This window comes from Gymnogyps californianus, chromosome Z (genome assembly GCF_018139145.2).
Source record: "Gymnogyps californianus isolate 813 chromosome Z, ASM1813914v2, whole genome shotgun sequence".
In the NCBI taxonomy this organism is placed as follows: domain Eukaryota; kingdom Metazoa; phylum Chordata; class Aves; order Accipitriformes; family Cathartidae; genus Gymnogyps; species Gymnogyps californianus.
The window spans coordinates 34557050-34578097 of NC_059500.1; the positions used below are offsets into that span (position 1 = coordinate 34557050).

At 34.6% G+C, this 21048-nt stretch overlaps 1 protein-coding gene across 1 annotated transcript in view; it reads left to right on the forward strand.

The window, feature by feature from the left end:
* The window catches only part of ADAMTS19 (ADAM metallopeptidase with thrombospondin type 1 motif 19), a 150703-nt gene that overhangs the window by 71058 nt on the left and 58597 nt on the right, over window positions 1-21048 (forward strand). The window contains exons 8-9 of the mRNA XM_050913100.1: window positions 5121-5226; window positions 20220-20360. Coding sequence (XP_050769057.1) covers window positions 5121-5226; window positions 20220-20360 — 247 coding nt within the window. The remainder of the gene's footprint in view (window positions 1-5120; window positions 5227-20219; window positions 20361-21048) is intronic.

Here is a 21048-nt window from a genome sequence, read left to right on the forward strand (position 1 = left end):
TCTATCCATTTCAGGCTTACCTATATTTCATCAGTGTTTTATACTATTGTTTATGAAGCTTGGTGTAGAAACTTTAGAAGAATATTCCATACATAAATATTACTTTTATTCATAGTATGTGCTTAAGCAATATCAGTTGTATGTATACTAATTTAATAAAAATAAATCCATCGTTCATGAAGTTCATGAACAGTTTCAATATTCTTGAAATTGTATCTAATGTGCATTCAGTAGTAATAGTGGGCTTCATTATTTTACCTAGATGGCAGAAATGCAGTAGGCACTGGAAATCTGTTCTGTTTTACTGGTTTTCACCTTGGTTAAATTTGACAATTTTTACTGATGGATAGATAGCACAACAAGGAGCATACTATCCCTAGATTCCTGAGAATATAACATACTCCTTCATTAAAAAATGCTTTAAAATGGAAATGCTTTTTTTTTTTCTGAACTGTGCTATACAAACATATGCTCTTTTCAGTTCTTTCAGCTTGTGTTTTCAAGTGTTGGAAACAGAACATATGTATTTGGCTTTTATGGAATTTTTATTTCATATGGACTGGAAATTCAGGTAGACTCTGCTCTTGACCAGTAGTAGCAGGAATATCTGGGTGATCCCCTATCCTTCTTCATCAAAGAATACGTTACAGGAGCTTTGTTTTGTATTTTTGATGGTCATTATTGCCTTATAATCTAGAAAAAAAAAAATCTGTTGGGCAGAACATTACTATTCCAAAACAGAAGAGCTGTGAAATAGCTCAGGAATGTGTAGAGGTGATATCCAGGTGATATCAATGAATTAAACTGGTGGTATGTAGAAGGGTCTCTTTCTGTTTTAACAGCATCTAAAATTAGCAAGTAGATTTTGGAGCAAGTATGGGAGAAGGGATTCAGAATAAGCACATAGCTAATGGCATGACAAACCAAGTTTGAATATGTTGTGAAAACAAGGAAGTTCAGAGGAAAAGAAATTCAAATGTGCTAAGTAAGTAATTTGTGTGATTAAGATTTTCAGAATATTAACTCTATTTCATTGGCTCACTATAAAGGGAAAAATAATAACTATTCTCTAGCCTTTTAGAATGCAGTATTACAAATGCAGACATATTCAAGTCATACTTGCATGTTATATGGTCACTGTAAGAAAGAACAATGTTTGTATGTTTGACGGCATATTTCTTAATGTGATTTTCGTTTTTTTACTGTGGAGTTTTTGTTCCTGTGGGCAATGCTGACAGTAGCCTTTTAATATAGGTCGTGGATTTATGTTATGGGCAGCAGGCCATGAATGAGTAGGTAAAGCTGACAAATTTGTTTGGATACTTTAGTTGGTAATGTGTTTTGTGTAACATCCCTGTGAGCTGAACCGCGGCTTTTCAACAGAAAAGTTGTAAATGTGTGCCTACTTTGAAAGAATAAATAGTTTGATGATTTGATGGGGCTGTTCATTAAGAAACCAGAAAATTTTAAAGAAAATTTATCATATCATGTAAAATTAAATACCCATCTCTATAGGTAGCAGTAATGGTAGTAGTAATAAACCACTGCTATGACTTTGGCAAAAGTTCTACTTTTCTGAAGCAGTATGTATTTCATTTGGATATTTACATGTTTGATAAGAAAATGTCGTCCCTTATGTGGTTCTTCTGGGGCACAATGGTAAAGCTTTATTCTCATAATTGATATTGCATGTATTTTCTTATGAAATAGCTTGAGAAATAGTTATCTACAGAGTGAAGTAATTTGAATATTTTACATTTGGCATGTATTCGTTCAGTGTTTTTTTGTTTCAAAACACAGCTTTCTGTATAGATAAATAGCAGGATCCTTCCTTAAATTGTCAGTGAGATGATGTTACTGCTTTCTAGCCAACACTTTTCAGATACTAAGCGTTTTAATTTGAAGCTGTGTGTTGAGACCGTGGGGTTCACCAGGAACACCTTAATCATAACAAGGGAGCAATTGTTCATTGTTTTTTTTTTTTTCTTGTGGATTTAACCTTGGAGCAGTTCCAGCTGTGTTAATAAGCCACAGGAAGCTGCAGTGAACATACATATATTTAAAGAAGAAATTCCTTCTCTTACCTAATGCAGAGACAACTAAGCAAGAGCAGCTGCTTACTGAAGTCAGTTTCTTTTTCTCTACATGTGAAATTAATAACCAAGGACAAGACATGAAACTAGTTCACGGCTAGTAGTTGGCTGATTTACATCCAGTAGCTGCTGTTGGATGTGGCTTTCACATGTGAGGTTGACTGTTTTTAATAGGGGAAAAGTCATAAAGCATTAATTGCATTTGATGCTTTTGGACATTTTTAGAATCAGAAATCTAATTTAAATGAAATGTAGGTCTTATGTTTCATAAGTTACACTTAAAAAGGTCAAATATAATTGATTCCCGTGAAGGAATGCCAAGTATAAAAGCATTATTGGTGATATATATTGAGTATTGTTGAAAATACCTACTACTGCTGCCTGCTTCTTCTGCAGAATAAGTATGAAACTTGCAATGTGCATAGTTCTTTGGGAATAAACTAGGGGACAGGCAGGATAGTAGACAGCAACTGATAATGCTCATGTTGTTGTATGGAAAGATATTGCTAATGTACTTGAATCTGCCATTTTAGAGGCCAAAAGAAGGTTAGGGGACTTCTTTTCCCTACAAAAAACTAGAGGCCATCAGACAGTGTTCAGTTAGTACTCAGCATCAACAGGCAGAGGGAGGTTTGGGAATTCTCTTTCTGTTGATCCCAGCAAGTAAGTTTTATCCAACTGAGGATAGCCATCATCAGTAAGTGTCGTGGTTTAACCCCAGCCAGCAACTAAGCACCATACAGCCGCTCACTCCCTTCGCCCCGGTGCAATGGGGGGAGAGAATCAGAAGGGTAAAAGTGAGAAAACTCATGGGTTGAGATAAAAGCAGTTTACAAATGGAAATAAAATAACAATAACAATAACAATAATATGTAATAAAAAGGAAAATAATAAAGAGAGAGAAATAAAGCCCAAGAAAGACAAGTGATGCACATGAAAACAGTTGCTCGCCACCAACCGACCGATGCCCAGCCAGTCCCCGAGCAGCGGCCCCCCTGTCAACCTCCTCCCTAGTTTTATTGCTGAGCATGACATCATATGGTCTGGAATATCCCTTTGGCCAGCTGGGGTCAGCTGTCCCGGCTGTGTCCCCTCCCAACTTCTTCTGCGCCCCCAGCCTACTCACTGGCAGGGCTGTATGAGGAGCAGAAAAGGCCTTGACTCTGTAAGAGCTGCTCGGCAATAACTAAAACATCCCTGTATTATCAACACTGTTTCCAGCACAAATCCAAACCATGGCCCCATACCAGCTACTGTGAAGAAAATTAACTCTATCCCAGCCAAAACCAGCGCAGTAAGGAAGGTACTTCTGAACATTTTGCATTATAGTAATAGGAATGCCCACAACACTTCAAAATGCAGCACTGGATTTTGTGTATGGCAGGAGTAGTTTCTCTATTTTGTTTTAGCACTTTGTAAATTCATTGGTGTTGGCTGAAGTCTGGGCCCTGATGTCCGCTTCTTCTGCTATTGTTACCAGCTCTGCTACTTAGAGCTACAGTATTAAAAGCAACTCTATCTTTTTCAGTTTGGTCATGAAAACTTGAAAGAAATGCATGTAATTGTGGAACTGCAAGGCACAAAATGGTTTTAGAAATATTTTTCTTTTTATTTCAGCCACTGGAGCATAACATTCGAAATAAAACATTGCATGTCAGAGCATTTCTTACTTCTCTTATTTTCAATAGAGTTAATATAAATTATACCTACTTTTAGCATGAGGTGTCATTTGAAGGACGTCAGGTTTTTTGCTTTGAACACATTTTGCCTTTTGTTGTATCCCAAATTACTTTTACCCCTGCTCCATTTTTTCTCCCTTTGGAAAGAAATAGTAAAAGTTTAAATATTCTGCCATATTCAAATCTAATTTGTGATTGGTTTGTTCAGTCCTGAACAACATTTTTTGTCACACGAGTTCTGTGTCCAAAAACTTCCAGCAAGCTCTGTTGAGAGCAACACTGCCAGACTAGTGATGAGGTTACTACTTGAATTTCATGTTGCGGATGAGGCGTTGTGCTCAGATTGACAAATACTTGGATTGTAAGAAGAATTACTTTTATCTTGTTAACTTAGAATGATAATTATCACTAAATTTCAAACACTGTCAAACATTTCAGACTTGACCTTTACATGCAAACATCCAGCAAACATGTTGATCCAGAGGGCACCATTCCATTGAAAGGATATTCCTGGGAAGAAGGCCAAACACTTGAAACAGCACTTTGATTGCTTACTCCAAAATTTCAAACTAGTGATGACAATAGGTCTCCGCTAAATGTATTTGTGGTCTGAAAAAAATTACCATTACCCAAATTAAGCTGCATGTTCCTCAAGCTTTTGCAGTGACAGACATTCTACTTTTTAGAAGCTGAACTTGAACTCAAAAGCCTACCATTCAGGCTTCTATTTTTTGAAAACCTCGTATTATATAGTAGAGGCATTACAGCCTCTACAATGAATCTGTTTGTCAGGCTGCGGTCTCCTATGAATTCTTCTAGTTCTGTGACACTTGACTCTTTTACGCATTTTTAAAATCATTAACATGCTGAACACTGTATCAGTACTTAACAGTGATAAAGTAGGGGCATGGCTCTTGCTTTGCTTTCTGTTCTTCTGAGTCTGGCAGAGGAAATACCTGTTCAGATTTGTGCCCTATTGTTGTAGACATCTATTTTCATTTACAATAGTATCAATATTCACATGTGTGTTCTATCACATCTCATTAAGGTACCTAGCAATGCTTTTAAAGAATACATTTTCTGCACGTTGCAGTCTATGTAATCAGGTAGTATTACTAGCAGGTAATATTACCACTGGTTGCGATTTCTTTGCTATCTTTTATCCAGTTTTGTGCTAAAATCAGTTGTTCTGGCTTACAAGTAAGTAAACCTTTGTCAGATATCTTTTTATATATTTGGATGGCTCTGACCACAATAAGGTTTCAAACCTGTTTGGGGTCAATAATGCCATAATACATACAGTTAGTAATAACAAAAAATAATTTAATGTGGTGGTTGTGTTTCCTAGGTATAGCATATCTGAGTGGAATGTGCAGTGAAAAACGAAAATGTATAATTGCAGAGGACAATGGTCTGAATCTCGCTTTTACCATTGCCCATGAAATGGGTCACAAGTAAGTACGTGGATAACAAACCCTAGTATTTGTTTGCATGTAATATTAGTATGATTTGATTAATTTGATTGTGTACTTCAGTTTTTCCTTTTTTCTTTTAGGAAGACTTTTAGATTTAATGAAAAAATTGGAAAACAATGTTTTTGTTATTAATAATAATAATGACATGTATTGATATATGTAAATTAATTATTAATTATATTGATATGTAAATTAAGAAAATGTTTACCACTTGGATTAATACAGAAATCTTTATAGCTACACAATAACTAGGTTAACTGGAAGGACTGACAATGTCTAGAGGAAAAGCAGGTGCCCCAAGATGTTTTTTATTTTGGGACTGTGGTATTGTGTATCAGATCCAGCTCTGACTATTGTTGGCAACAAACATTTTAATGAGATCATGAGTTGGAAGAGCCCTTATTTAATTTGGCTTTCTCAGGATAGATCCCATTAAAGTGTATAATGGTCATCGATCATCGCAACATTAATATTGTTTTTTCCTCCCCTTAATAGAAAAGGATGACAAAGTGAAGGTGAAGGTAACTATCCTTCACAATTGGATTGGATGTTTTTGCTCATTCTGTGAGGAATACTTTGAAGCAAAAGTGAAAAATTCTCATGTTGCAATGATCAAATTTGTTAGTGAAAATTGTATTTGATTCTTGGCTTCAGTAGTTGTTAAATAAATAGGAGAGTTCTTATTTTAAAATAAAATAAAATAAAATAAAATAAAAGGGAGGTGTGTATTAATCTGTCATTTTTATCTGCAGTGTCTGCTCCAGGTGTCCGTGTATACATTTTTAGAATAGCAGCTTCAGCATGATAACAGAGAGGGATGTTTTGTTAAATCCTTTGAACCTCTGAATATTGAGGTTAGGTATCTTAGGACAAACACTTTGAATTGAAAGTGATTTGGTTTAAATTTGGTCAAAGCTGTCTGAGAATGGAGGTCATAGCATCTAATGTTGAAACATACAGTTGATTACAAGAAAGAATTGGAACTTAAAATATTTCTATTTAAAATTTGTCCTGGATGCAAAATAGGCAAATTCAGAGCAATTGTATAACTTGGAGGAAAAGGGTGAGGTAACTATTACACGCTGCATGAAATTGGTCTTTTCTGTTTTTTCTTTTTTTGAGTTTTCATAACTGCAGAAAGGAACTCCAGGTTAATATAAGCCAGCCTGTTTGAGTGATAGTTACGATAAAAGAAAGAAAAATTTGTGTTTTGTAGCCACATGCTGTCCTTTTTCTTTTTTTCACTGTAGTGTTTGCTAATATTGGAAGCGGGGATGGATAGAGGAAGACTTATTTTCTGTACACTTGTTCTTATGACAGTAAACCAAGGGTGAGGGGGAAGAAACAATAACTGAGTATGATCTGCAGATAAGTTCACTGATGGAGTAAATTAGAAAATTGTTTGAGGCAGGTATGATAATACCAGATAATTTAGAGAAATGTAACTACTGCTTTATGCCCTGCACAATAATAATATGTTTAGAGAATAAACAGCTTGGCAGCAGAATTACTGGATTTGAAAAAAGAGGCATCTTGATCAACAAGAGATGTAACACCTTATGCTTCCTGAGAAATGGTGATGTACAAAATCCTAGATGCGGAAAACGGGAAGCAGGTATAAAGTTCTTGCAAAGTTATGGGTGTTGTGTTTGTTCTGCACTAGCAAATTTGAGAATGTGGAATACTGATCTTATAAAGAAGTTTTGTCTTGCAGCAGACAAGTCAGACCTGTCTTTGACATTCTGAGGGCTGCTGGAGGCCAAACAGTATCTGGAACAAGTTAGACAGAGAAGCTCACTGTTGCTGCCTAGCAGTTCTTCCAAGACTGCTGCACAGGCCAGGCTTTATAACCCTTGTTGCATTTGGTCCTCCACTTGAAATATTTTCATGGCTTTGCATTGCTGTGGGACTGAGGAAGAGAACATGATCTTCTTACAAGGACATGAAAACTAAATTGCTGATATATGAATCCTGGGAAAAAATGTTAAAGGCTACAATATGAAATTTCAGAACTTTGAAATCCCTCCATATTAATTCAAATAAATTTGGAAAAACAAATCATGATGATATCCCAGCCATCATACTCTCACAATAATAATGGCATTTGGATGTCCTTAGAGACATTCTCACATTTCTCTGCAGGTACTGTAATAGACATTTAAAAACAATGGAAATGAAGAATAAACCAAGTCTCATTTCATAGTAAAGGACAGGATGTTATCTGAACCACACATTTCTTCAAGAAATTCAACCTCATGAAGGCTAGTAACAAGCCACATAGAAATTAGGAAGACTACCACAAAAGTGAAAGAATAGGTAGCTAGAGATATATGAACAGCTGCCATAAAAAATGAAAAATAAGGGGGAGCCTCCACTGCAAAACATGCAGAGGCATTCAGCTTGATCCCTGCTTCATTATGGAGCCAGAGTCCTTAACCGTTGCAATCTGAAATAGAGTGGTCTTGCATCAAAGAGAGTAAGGTGATATTTCAGAGACATTTGTTTTCTCTGCATGACTGTCTCTGCCAGCGTAGCCCTGGCGATTGCAAAGAAGTACACTAGAAGTAGTTGACCCTGTGTGGAGAGGGAATATAAAAATGTTTGAAGACAAACATTTGAATGAAGGTCCCATTGAAAAGGACCTCAAGAGATTCAAATGTAACTAGAGTATTTCCCACAGAGATTTGTCTTGCTCGTTCTTAACTATCTCAGAAATGGAGATTAAATGATCACCATCTAGACCAGTCATAAATCTTTTTCTCTTTCAACATACCATGTTTTCTAGAAGATTTTTGAAAACTCTTTCTGACTCTTGAAGTCACTTAACTATTACCTTCTTTTTTTGTCTAGTATCTTTAACCATTCTAGTTGCTCTTGGTGTTGTGAAGAGACTCCTATTCAGCAGCATAGAAGCAAAAACTTTCTCAAAGACTTTGCCTCTCAAAGTACAAAGAAAAAACCCTTAATTTTTTTCTCTTCTGTACAACAAATAATATACTTGCCCATAAATTATCATTCAAATAGACTCAAAATGTATGTAATATAGAGTGTTGATTTTCATTGATCAGCCTGAGAACATAAACAAATACATTCACAATTGCCATTGTTTTGATAAGTATAAAAGTACCTTTGAAAAAGATAACAGTTTGCTTTTGGAGGGCTTGTTTTTATACACCAAACTTCATGCTGTTATCTATATAATTGAAATTCATTTGTCTCTAGCAAAATCTTATGATCATTTGCAAACTCAGAACAATTTTGCAGACCTCTAATGTCACTGACATCATTTGCATATTTAAAGTTTTAGGGGACTTTGGGGGGCACCCCCTGCACTAGGTTTGCTTGCACAGGAACACAGTTGAAGAATTACAGTTAATTATATTGAATACTTCTGATACATGGATGTTTATTAAGTGTTGTGTTGTGATTTTCTTAGTTTTTCCAATTAAAACCGAAATATTCTCAATGAAATACAATGGCAAACTAAACTTTACTTTGCAATAGGAAATGTCTTTGCTCTAGCCATGTGTATCTGAAAGCAGATGATCTTTTAATGACATCGAGAATTAATGTTGTAAGTCAACAACTGGTTTTTGAGCTCCATCTTGAAATATTAGGAGTCAGTCTGTGTAATCAGAGATTAAAAGCTGTAACATATTAATGGATTTGGTTTTAATATTCAAGTCCTATTTATTAAAATAAATTTAATGAGCAATTAGGTAATTATATAATGAAGTCATATTACAGAATAAAAACTAACAACAATGAATTAAAAGACATTGTCTCCACGTGGAGAACAGAGAGAAGACGAGAGAGAATGCTATTATTTCACTTATCAAGTAACACTTATATTGTCATTTTACTTTGATTGCTGTCTGTGGGATATGACTACTTCTTAAGTAAGGAGAAATAAAGGATAGATGTAAACTGCAGTATCTCAAAATACATTAATTAACAATTATTATGTGCTCTAAGTGTACTTTAAAAGTTGCTTTAAATAGTTGAAAGAGATACTGGTGGAATTTCTCAGAATCAATTTTATATATGCATCCGCATTCTTTCTCTGGTAAGCGTTTTGTGAAATATGAAATGTACCTATTTTTAAAATTCAGGATATTCTGCCTGGCATTTTGTAGTTCCAAACAGGAAGTCTGTGGAATTTTTGAATCACCTACTTAATAACTCATAAGCAAACAACATATATTTTTTGTGACGATATTAAACAATTCTGTGAAATCCAGTGGAACCTGAAGAGAGCTTTAAATGGGAGATTAGGAAATGCTAATGGATCATCAGTTACTCCATGCATTTTTGTTATCACAGTCCAAAATATGATAACAGAACACATTAAAATCAACAAGAGTAATAAAAGCAACTGTCTACCAATCTTTGTGAATGAGTTACTAATGTGGAGTAGGGAATCTCATTAAAGTAACTGAAAAAAGAGTTATCTTGATATTTATAAAGTTAAAGTAGAATTTTACAATTGAATTTCTGTTTAACAAAGAACAAGATTAGCACATGGAAAGCAAAGGTATTAATTAGGTTTGATAGAAGACCTCCTTACATCTTGAAAATAATCTAATCACAAGTATAATGAGAAACTTCAGGAGCAGTAGTGGTCACTTCCACTGATAAAACTGTGCACAGTAGGATTCATATTAGTAAGGATCACTAAATTAAGACATTTGACATGTGGCATTTTGTCTTAGATGTTAAGTCAAAGTATTTGTTTAGCATTTATTTTGATCCCTTATCGTTCAGCTGTAAGAGAAAGAATGAAGCCTTACTTGATAGCTGGGTGGATATGCATACAGCCCATCCACTGTTTACGTTTTAATGACTTTTATATCTTGAGAAAGAAGCATAGAGAGGTTTTACAGGATAGTGGCACTGTTTCTCTCTTTCCAAAATACCTATCTGTGGAGTATACCAAGAATTTTGAGTCTTCTACCTGTTAGTCCAGCAACTTTCTCAAAGGCTAGTTTCACCAGGAGTAGGTTTTGGGGATTCATTTGGAAAAAAATAGAAGAAAACTTTCTGTCTACTTGGTCAGTGACAGCAGCCTTTCTTATGAATGATGAAAGAGTCCCTCCCCTTCCATGTGCCTTCCCCTTTTCTGGGACAGACTACAAAGGCACAATAAGCATAGCTTTCTTTTGTTTCCCCAAACAAGGAAATGTATCTAGATTAGGACTGTCATTGTTGGTATCTGTATTAACAGAATACGCTTTTCATTCCTGAAAACAGCATTTAGATGAACAATCCATGATTTGAATCACACTGCTGAAATTACCTGCCTCCATAGGACCTTTCTGTTCTTACATGAGATAGTTGACTTCTAGCCATGCAACAGATTGTACTGTTCTTATTTGGATAATTATTTAATTACATTTATTTTGCCTTCCAGAATGTGGGATAAGTATTTTTTTTAGAATAAATTAGAAAGTAAAGAAGTGACACTTTAATGCTGTTTTACCACAAAGGAAGAATTTCTATCTGTAGTGCAATTTTCTGCTCTGAGAAAGCAGCCAAATTAATTTTTCTGAATGCTCAGAACATTTTAGTTGATTAAGAAATGAACCATAAATGACATAATATATCATCTCAGAACAGTGGACCACAGTATGAAATTATGAGGTAAGCAATTGTTGAAGTTGAAAACCTGTTTCCTGCAGAAATAAATGCAGGTGTGGTAAGTTAAAGAATAGTTTTGAAACAAAAACTGGTGAAATTACTAAGGAGCTCATGCTGTAGGAGGTGGTCTTTTGAGGTTCCTCAGTTGCAGAAATGTTTCAGTAAAAGTACAGTTCCTTTGCAACTGCCTTAATTAGTAGAGTATGTTTCCCAAGTTTGTCCTGCAATCCATTACTCAGGCTTTTGATTCAAGTGAAAAAGTAAAAATATGAAACTACTAGGTTCAATGTAACTATATTTTATTTTATTAATGATTTCAGTGATCTTTTTTTCCCCAGCTTCAGGCCTTCTCTTGTAAAATATTAGAACTTTTAAGCCTCTGCTTTCATTTTTGGGCATTTTTTTCACTAATGCTGACTTATAAATTATTTCTTTGTAATTGTAAAGTTAAGAGCCAATAGGATTTCTAAATTTGATCTAAGAGGCTGACAAATTCATTTCTTGGCACCCACAAAGGCTTTTTCTTTATTTTGGCTTTAAAATACCAACTTTACTGTTGGTTGGGACCTTCTTATTTCATGTTATACTTTTCTGTCTCCCCTTTCCTTGATGTGAAACTGTTCCTCTATTTCTGTCTGTAATTCCTATACAAAAAGACATATGCTTTCTAATTCAAATACATCCTCTTAAAATTTTGGATTATTTTTGTTGTTGTCTGTATCATAGCATGAAGGAGACAGGCTAGCAAAATTTTGGAGCCCTATCATTCCAATCACTGGAACGTTCAAATGTGAGAAAATCCCTTCACAGTTATAAGCATAAACAATAAGTGAATGAATTTCTAGGAAGTGTAGACAAATCTCAAAATATACCTATCTTTTATATGCTGTGCATAGCATTTCTCTTAAATTAGATCTGCATAAGAGAGATACCGTGATGTCATATATTTAGCCAACTCTGAGTTGTTGATAAATTATTGACTTAAAAGATGTTTGCAAAGTGTAGGTTATTTAACCAGGGGTATATTGAGCTGCCATGTTAGGATAGTTACTCCATTTACTGATAATTAAGCTAAGCCTTAATTCAGTAATGGCCATAATATCACTCTGGGGTCCCTTTCTCTCAGAGCTCTTGCTTCCCAGCATCCTGACTCAGGTTGTCTTGGGGTCCTACAATGTTGAGTGTTCCCATGGCAGTGACTACTGTGTAAGAAAGAAGCTGCTGTGGAATTGTTGTGTCACTGGGGACTGTGCTGATAACCTGTTCCCAAATAATCTACTTGCTTCCTTCTCTCTGCCATAAATCCCTGATCCCATGGGCTACAGGGGCAGTGGATAGAAGGTATAGGGGAAGTGCCTGTCATTGTGGCCTCCTCCTAGCTGCGCAGACTCTCTCATTCTCCCACCATTGCTTCTTTCCTTAATTTTTCTGTCCTTTTTGCCTAACGGTCCAAAGCTGGGTTTCTCAGTCCAACTTTAGATACATAGATACAGATGTTAATCTATCCACAGATATAGAAATATCCGTAGACTCAGGTAGTTGCATACAGAAGCAGCCTGACTGTCACAGATGTTGAGCTTTAACTGTTTTGACTGATTTTCATCATTACTGAGTTTTTTGTTCAAAATAAAGTTCTTGTTGACTGTCAACTGAAGTGTAGACACGGGAACCTAACTTTGAGCAATACAATTTGAAAAGCACAGCTGCAGTTTGCAAAATAGAGCTTTAGAATGATTTTAAAAATACATGCACAACAAAATGTAAGAAATTATCTTTCCCCTACACGTATTTGTGTCATTGACAGATTTACAGAGAAATGGCTATACTTCTCTGCAGTTTGTGGATAGCTTTATAAAACATGGACATATTTTTATATTATTTTTTGTATTGTTTTACTATCTGTGGTAACATGTTCTGTCCTGTTTGTTAAAAAATGTTCACTTTACAGGAAAGTTTATCTATAAAGCACAGTACTTGTTTAATAAGAAACTACTTTTATGAAATTTACTCTTAACAAGAAAGATACAATGCTTCCTCTTTTCTTTGTTACTTAGTTTATTGTTTTGATAAAAGGTAATAGGGAGTTTTCACTTTGTATTGCATTTCAGCATTACATATTCTTTATTTCAAACATGATTTATACAAGAATCACCCCAGTAGTTTCATCACAAATGCTGCCATTTTTTGTGTTAGATTAGGAAAAGGATCCATAAGATAACTGTCCAAAACTACTGCAATAAAAAACCCACAGTGCACTGACTGATCTTTAAAGCCTTTTTTAAAATATCCTTTTTTTTTTTTAACTTATTTTAATGAAGTTCAAACTGTCTATTAGCTGTTCAACCACACAAGTGGGATATTTAATACCCCCCAATGATAGTAAATAGAAAGTAATGGCAAAAAATAGCATTGTCCCAAAAAAGCAGTCACAAGGTCCTTGAGATCACCTTAGATTCTGCCATTCAGTTTTCATGCTTTAGTAGGTAAGTTCTTTAAAAATTGATAGTCTCTGGTCTTCCTGCATGCGTATCAAAGTAGGCATCTGTGTTCCACAGTCATGAAGTTATGCTGATTTAAATCAGCCTGGGATCTCATTGGGCAGATGGGTATATCATACCAAACTTCCCAGTGGTCTGGAAAGTGTCCAAAAAAATATACTTGCAATTAGAGATGACAGAAAAGGATGCATTTTATTACATACTTTGCCTTTCCATTTACTCTTACTCTCAAAATTTATATGATGATTCAAAACCATGAAAACAAATAGTTTTCCTTAGTCCAATTCTAAGAACAGACAGAGGCTCAAGAAAGATCTTATTTTGTGCAAGCACATCACAACAATGCCTAGCAGAAATCAAGCCTCAGTAGCCTTTTGCTGGTAGCTAGACAGCTGAAGAAAGAAGCAGCTCAGGAAGAAGCGAAGCACTGAGACAGTGAAGTAGCACTGCATCAGCATTTTTAGTAAGTTAAAAAGATATGGTAATTTTGTACTTGAAATTTAGAAGATCAGTCAACTCTTTCTCTAGCAAGGCTTCTGTTTCTGCCAGACTGTAACGTTCCAGGGTGGATTTATAGTTAATTTTCCTTAGAATAGCGTTTGTAAACTGAACAGTTACTAACTGAACAACAGCCTACAGGATGCATAGGCTTAATTGACAGTCTGTTACATTTAAAATAGCTGTGAAGAAGTTGGCAAAAGATCATAATAGTGTCAATGGTTTTTGTTAATAAGGAAGCAATTTTTTTTTTTGTCTATTCACTGAGTACATGATAGCTCAAAGTCTTTTTCCTGATTGCATATTTTCTTCAATTTGAAGAAATGTTATATGTTAATGTTTTTTCTTGGCATAAGATTAAAGTCGTAAACCGTAGACATAATTGTTTATCTTGAAATACTGCTGTTTGCAGGATGTGGCATGGGTATCGTATTTGCCAGAAGTGAATACTTTTCCTGTGTTATGTACTGTCTGTAAAAAACTTCAGCAAGGGGCAATATGTATCTTCATGTTGTGATGCTAAATACATCTGTCACACCAGAGCTTTAAATTATTTATATACTTAAGTCAAAGGACCGTGACACAGTGCTATGTCTAGATTCAGCTTCTTGAAGCATGGTGGTAGAAGTGTTGGAGTGATAAAGAAGAAAGCAGCTTTTTAGCAAAAGTTACAAACTCAGCTGGATAGTAGCATGCAATATATGTTAATGTCCATATATTAATATACATGTTGTATTTTTTACCCAATTGTTTTACGATTGATAATGTAATCTGAGTTGCTAACATCCTAGAGAACGAGCAATGATTCACAAAAGAGAAATATTCATTGTATAAACATATTTCTTTTGATTTTTTCTTTTTATCATGCAGTTATTAACAACAAGATTGAGGTTTCCTTGTGCATTAGTCTTCCTTTGAAGACAAAGTTTTTCCAAAAGAAATCATCTTCTACCTTTTACCATCATAGTTTTTCTGTAGCTGGGTTACTTGCCTTTCAATTCATTTTAGTCTAAATAATTCATTTACAAGTAGAACCATGTGTCTTATCCCATTTATGCAATGATCTGTCAAGCCTTCATATGTTTTAAAACACTTATAAAAAATCATACAAGACTTATTATTTCACTGACTGGGAAAAAAAACAGAACAACATATCGTAATACATGTTTTTTGCTTTAATTCTATAAAATAGTCTATAGACACCTGCTGCTAGTCTGTTTGTTTATATAATTTTCTCTATAAAGATAGCAGTGTGATAAAACTTTTTTTGTTGAAAAAGTGCAATACAAGTACTAGCAAAGTAGTGCAGCTTCTGTCTCCCTGTCTGTGACAGTCAAATGAGTGGTGTTATTTTCACTTATCAAATACTTCCTAGTGATACTGTGGTATGCAAAATTTCAGGTTAGACAAATTGTTGGGACAGTCATTGTACTACTAAATACCATGTAAGCTTTTAAACCTTGTCATTTGCAAGTCCATAGTTTAAGAAATTTTGGTCATTCTAGCATAGTATTGCATGTAATGATGACAAAAAAGAAAACAGTGGAAATAATAGGGAGGATGACACTTTATAATTAATAATGGTTTTTAATTAATTCTTATTTTTATTTTTTAAAGTAATACAGTCCATTATATGTTTGTGATTTATTTGCTAGAATGGAAAAAAATCTATAGGATAATAATTGCAGTAGATTTACAAATGCTATGTAGTGATCATTTATAAAAATATGAATTTTGAAAGAAATCATATGGCATCCTGATCCCATCACACATCACAGGTATAAACTGGCAGCAGCATTCAGGGGTTTACTATCTCCTTCACAAAGGGAAAGTTTTTTCAATCATTTTCATTCTGTTGTGAGCTTAAACTAGTACTGTTATCCTGGATCTGCAGTTTACACTCAGCATTCCTCTGCTGCTTATATCTCTTGGGCTGAACTGTTATCTTTTAGGATTTGGGAATCTATTATACTGAATATTCAACAACCTACCCCTGGTTCCTTGGGTACTCGCTCTTGTGGTTTTCCTAATCCATCTCTTATTTCCTAGCCTGTCTCACTGTTAGTGACTATAAAACTCTGAACAGTAGTAGTTCTCTTTAATCTTTTTAATTCTAGCTTTTTTTTATTTACAGATAGACCTAAATTAATTCTCCACATCTATCTGAACTCACCCAATTAATTGCTTCTATATTAAGTTTTTAATACTACTTAGTCTTTGTGCCTGCATTGCCTGTTTATAGGTTAATAGCATCATTCTTGTTCAGCTACACTACCATGCCTTTAAGTGGAATGTGATGGTGATAACCAAGTCATCATCTGCTATTTGCAAAGCACAATGAAAATAATGAATAAATAATAAAAAGCTTTCCACTTGGAAGAGTGTGGGGTCACTGAGCAAATTCATAATGCCATGAATGTAGCACATGTAGGACAATTTTGGAGTCCTATGGTGAGAAGAAATATAAAATAGCACTTTACAATGCAGACCTAATTCTTTCCAGAAGGTGTGTGCATAACCTTATTTAACTTACTTAAATATAGCATAATGACTGAGGACCCTTTGTTGAGACTTAAAAGAGCTTTTATTTCTTAATACTCGGCTATAATCAAATCAAATCCAAGTGTGGTATTTGGTACTTTTTCGGTATGTGGGTTCACACTGGAACGCATTTTGTGCCTGCAAGAATATAACCTATTCCCTTGATGGCAGGAGAGATGCTGTCATCTATCTTGAATCCAGCTGTACGCCTATAATTGCAGCAGTAGTGAATTGTAAAAGGATTACTTTTTAACTGAAAAATAGAACTAATATTTGTCTCCTACTTTCGGTGGCTTGAGTTGTTAATTCTGACTTATAAGCACAGAGAAATTAAGGATTTTTCTTTGTACTATTCCTACTGCACTTAAAACATCAACAGGGATCATCTTCAAAATTTAGCAGAGATTGTTCCAACTTTCTGCATGATATCACAAAAAAAATCTGGCAGTGTTTTTTAAATAAGTTTTAGAGGTTTTATTAGATAAAAATATTTTTTCAGTTGACTTGACAACCATGTATAATGTTAGTGGAGCTTATTTGACCAAGGCTCTTTGTCAAAATACTTTTAAACTGAGGTTATTAAAATATTGTTTAGTTGCATAGTGTGAGTTGAAATATTGCTAATATTTTAGTTAGGGAATGCATTCCATAGGATGCTTCCTACTTTCATAGTATATCTGCTGTACATAGTCTTTAACCAGAATGGCTGGAGCATTTTTATGTGTCAGTGAAAAAATAATGCTTCTGTTCTTAAAACAGAATTTGATTTATTTCCATATAGATATGATCTACTACTTGTTAAAGTACAGCACTGTCTTCTTTGTTAATTATGTTTTTTCAGACAGTTATAAAGTTCTCCTCTTACTCCAAACTCCCTTGTTTTCCTCCCACACGCACATGGTGTTGCTTTACTCTTGCATGAGATTGAATGATCACAGCTGTGGGAGAGAGGAGCTTATGGACAGAGAGGGCAACGTGCCCAATGCTAGCATAATAAATTCTATAGGAAGAGTACAGAAAAGCACCTTACACAGATGCAGTTTCTGCAGTGCCTTTGTTTTAGTGAAAGGATGTAGTTGTCTCATGTAGACAGCACAGCAAGGAAGACTAGAGAATACCATGACCACCAGTGTGAGCATCAAATATTGTTATATCCTTGATTGTTAATGAAGAAGTAGATACACATGGTTACATTACATACTCTCTTGCTGGATGGGAAGGTAGCAATGACTGTTCAGCTTCTTTCTTTCACCACACACATAATGTGATGTGGTGAAAGAAATCAGAAGTCAGTACTACTGCATATCTACTTTTACATGGTCTTGTAATTGATACTAGGTCAGATAAAAGTATGCAGTCATTACCGTGCTATAGAAGACATCAACAGTATGTATTGAGGAAAAGATTTCTGAGAATGTTTGAGCAGGTTCTGTTGCTACGTTAGCATACTCCTCACATATTGGCTTGTCATTCAATTAGTTGCTGTTAACATAATGACCTGCACTTCCTTTTTGAAGTAGCTATTCATTCTGATAGTCAAAGGCTTTGATACCAGTCTTCACTACTTGCTGGATATTTTGTTACGTGTACTTAATTTGGACGTGGAAGCGTATTGAAGAATGAATCCTATTGTATTAGTGCAGATACTTTGAACTACATTTGAATGTCAAAGCAGAATAGGAGAAGTGTTACAAAAGTATAGCAGCTGAAGTATTGGAAGACGGTTGGAATTAGATTTTTTTATTAGTGCTTAATGTTGCTGATATACACAGTTGTAAGTACAACAGTTTTTACCAAAGGTAACACTGATGTTTGTATGTAATGGTGGCTAGTGGAATTGTTTTTTGAAACAGCAAAGATCTTGGTTCAGCTCAGCACACATTTTTCTGGGTGATTTTACAGACTAGTTTATGACGAAGTCTGACTTCAAGAATTGCTCTTCAGAGTGGATGGGAAATAATAGTAATCAGAAATTAAGGTTGGGTTTTTTTTTTTTTTCATTTTTAATTTTTAAAAATGTTTTAAATAACTTATAAATGTGTTAATTCCCACTCTGCATAAATGGGAGCCATCAATTCTATAATAAATTCTGTCAACAAGATTTTGTGTACTTGTATGTTATAAATGCTTTATTTCAAATCATAGTGTATATATGATACTGATAAATGAGTATTTTTGCAGTAAGGAAGTATATAACTTGAAGAGCTCTAAGCAAAATCTATTTCTTGTGTAGTCAGCAAAGTAAAGTGTCATTAGATTTTCTGTGTCTTCTTCCATAGTTCTTATGGACATAACTCTGGAGATAAGGACATCTCAAATTCTGCATGTGAGGCATCTAAGAAGAATGTAAAGGCACTTTCGTGTAGTTGTTTTGTCGCATTCAGGCAGTTCAGGAAAAGACAGAAGCTATGATAAGAGTCAGACAGATTTGTTTACCTCAGTTACAATGTTTACAACTAACAAAATTATGCAATTCATGCAGAGGCAGCTGTTCCAGTGCTCCAGATTGTGGGGTGTGCACATCACTGGAAGAGACTGAGCACTCTGGTTGATAGGCAAGATAAAGGCCTACATGGCATTTAAATTCATTTCATTAGTAAACACAAGGTAATGCAGCTTGCAAAACTAAATAAAATTTGATCTCGTCATGAGGGGGTTGTGGGATAGAGTGGAGAAGAAAAGTGAGCTGGCATTTTCAGTGATAGGTGACAGGCCTTTTTTGCCCTTTGGCACTGCAGTGTGGTGAAATATGGAGAAGCATGATGTACTCTAGTTTTTCTACAGAAGTGGCAAACTTCTCCCATCTTTGCAGTCTCTAAGCGATTTGACTGCTCTTTGACTGAAGCAATTGATACAAAGTGTAAAGCTTTATTGACTCTAAAGTTTTGCTTTTCTGCAGGGCAGACTAGGGCTGCAAAATTCCAGCACCACTTTGAATCCAATGCTCTGGAGAGTAGTCCCATGCTCATTTACAAATCTTCAAAAGCAGCTGAGAGTATATTTCATTTATTTGTCTTAATGCCAGTCAAGCATGTATCCACTTAGCTAATTTTGAAAGCTTTGTTTTTATTTAAGTCTATCTTTTTCCTTTCTGTTTACTGGTTGTGACTGAGAGTGACAGTGAGTTTTCACTTCAGTTGAAGTAGCAGCTTCAAGCAGATTTTTAGTAGAAATTTTCATTGCAGTGCTCTATGTGAGAACTCACTGGGATGCATATGGATGCTGAGTCTTTAAAATCAAAATCCATTGAATTGCTTCATCAGTGTTATCTCTAACAGTAAACACTGAAAACATGTTTAGGTGATTTTTCTTTAGATACAATAATTATACATTAAACTAGTAAGCATTTTACTATTCTATAAATTTCAACAAACCAGTTCCCTATGGAATTAAGATAGAATCACTGCCAAAATATTGAACAATTCAGTGATCTCAAGAAGTAAATTTCCAGTATTGTTGTTGCCCATTAGCGAGAGAAGTACAGTTCATTAAACATCCAGTCATTGTGCAGTTCTGAACATTCAGAAAGTTGTCCAAAGTATATATTGATTAGAATATAATATTTCTCATCAAATGAATGAGGCTTCACTTTCACCTTTCAGTATAGAATTGGCCTTCACACATGGTTCCATGTACTCCTGTGAAAGGTATCATGGAAAAAAATCAAAAGAGATTTCCTACATGTAATATACATGAGTTTTTCATAGCCTCTTGCAAGAGTTTTATCTTATAAACATTTTGAAAACAACTTGTTATTTTGTTGTGCTTTGGTTTATTTTTAATAACTTCAAAATTCAGCATGGGGATAAACCACGACAATGACCACCCATCCTGTGCAGATGGTATCCATATCATGTCTGGGGAGTGGATAAAAGGACAGAATCTTGGGGATGTTTCATGGTCTCGGTGCAGCAGGGAAGATCTGGAAAGATTTCTCAGGTATATAATTCAAGAAAAAGAACTCTTACTGTATGTCATTTACAAATAGTTGCAATAAATATCCCGAAATAACAAGTTTTCAATATTTTTTACCACTTCTGTGGGAGATTTGTGTTTGCATAATCCATCAAAATAATTTAAATCGTCATGAACTATATAATATTTGACAGATTGATTAAAATATTTTTTCAGCAATTATTTGTATTTTTATATTTTCATGTGTTATATATATTTTATGTACATTTTTATATATGTAAATATGTTTAAAATATGTTAATATGCTATGTATTGAAGAATGTTGGACAGTGAATGACCTATGAACATTGTGTAGATTCTCTGATCTATGTTGTGCCATTCAATATCAAACTATGCAGTATAATTACATTATGTTAATTTTTTAAATAGAAATTTACTGTGAGGTATTTAATAGAGACTAGTATACCTAGAAACCACATTAAAACATTGTTTCACTCTATATCTCTTAAATAGGATCTGTTCCCTAAAGCTCTGTTCCTTTATTAAATTTATAAATATATCTGTTGAGAATTTACTTGTGACAGTTAAGCAGTCCTCAAAAGGTCTGCTTTATGACACTGGAATAGTTAGTATAAGTTAGATGTGTCAGTCTGACACATTTGTACTGAATCTAGACAGAAATCAAAACCATTACTTGGTGCTTTAACAAGTG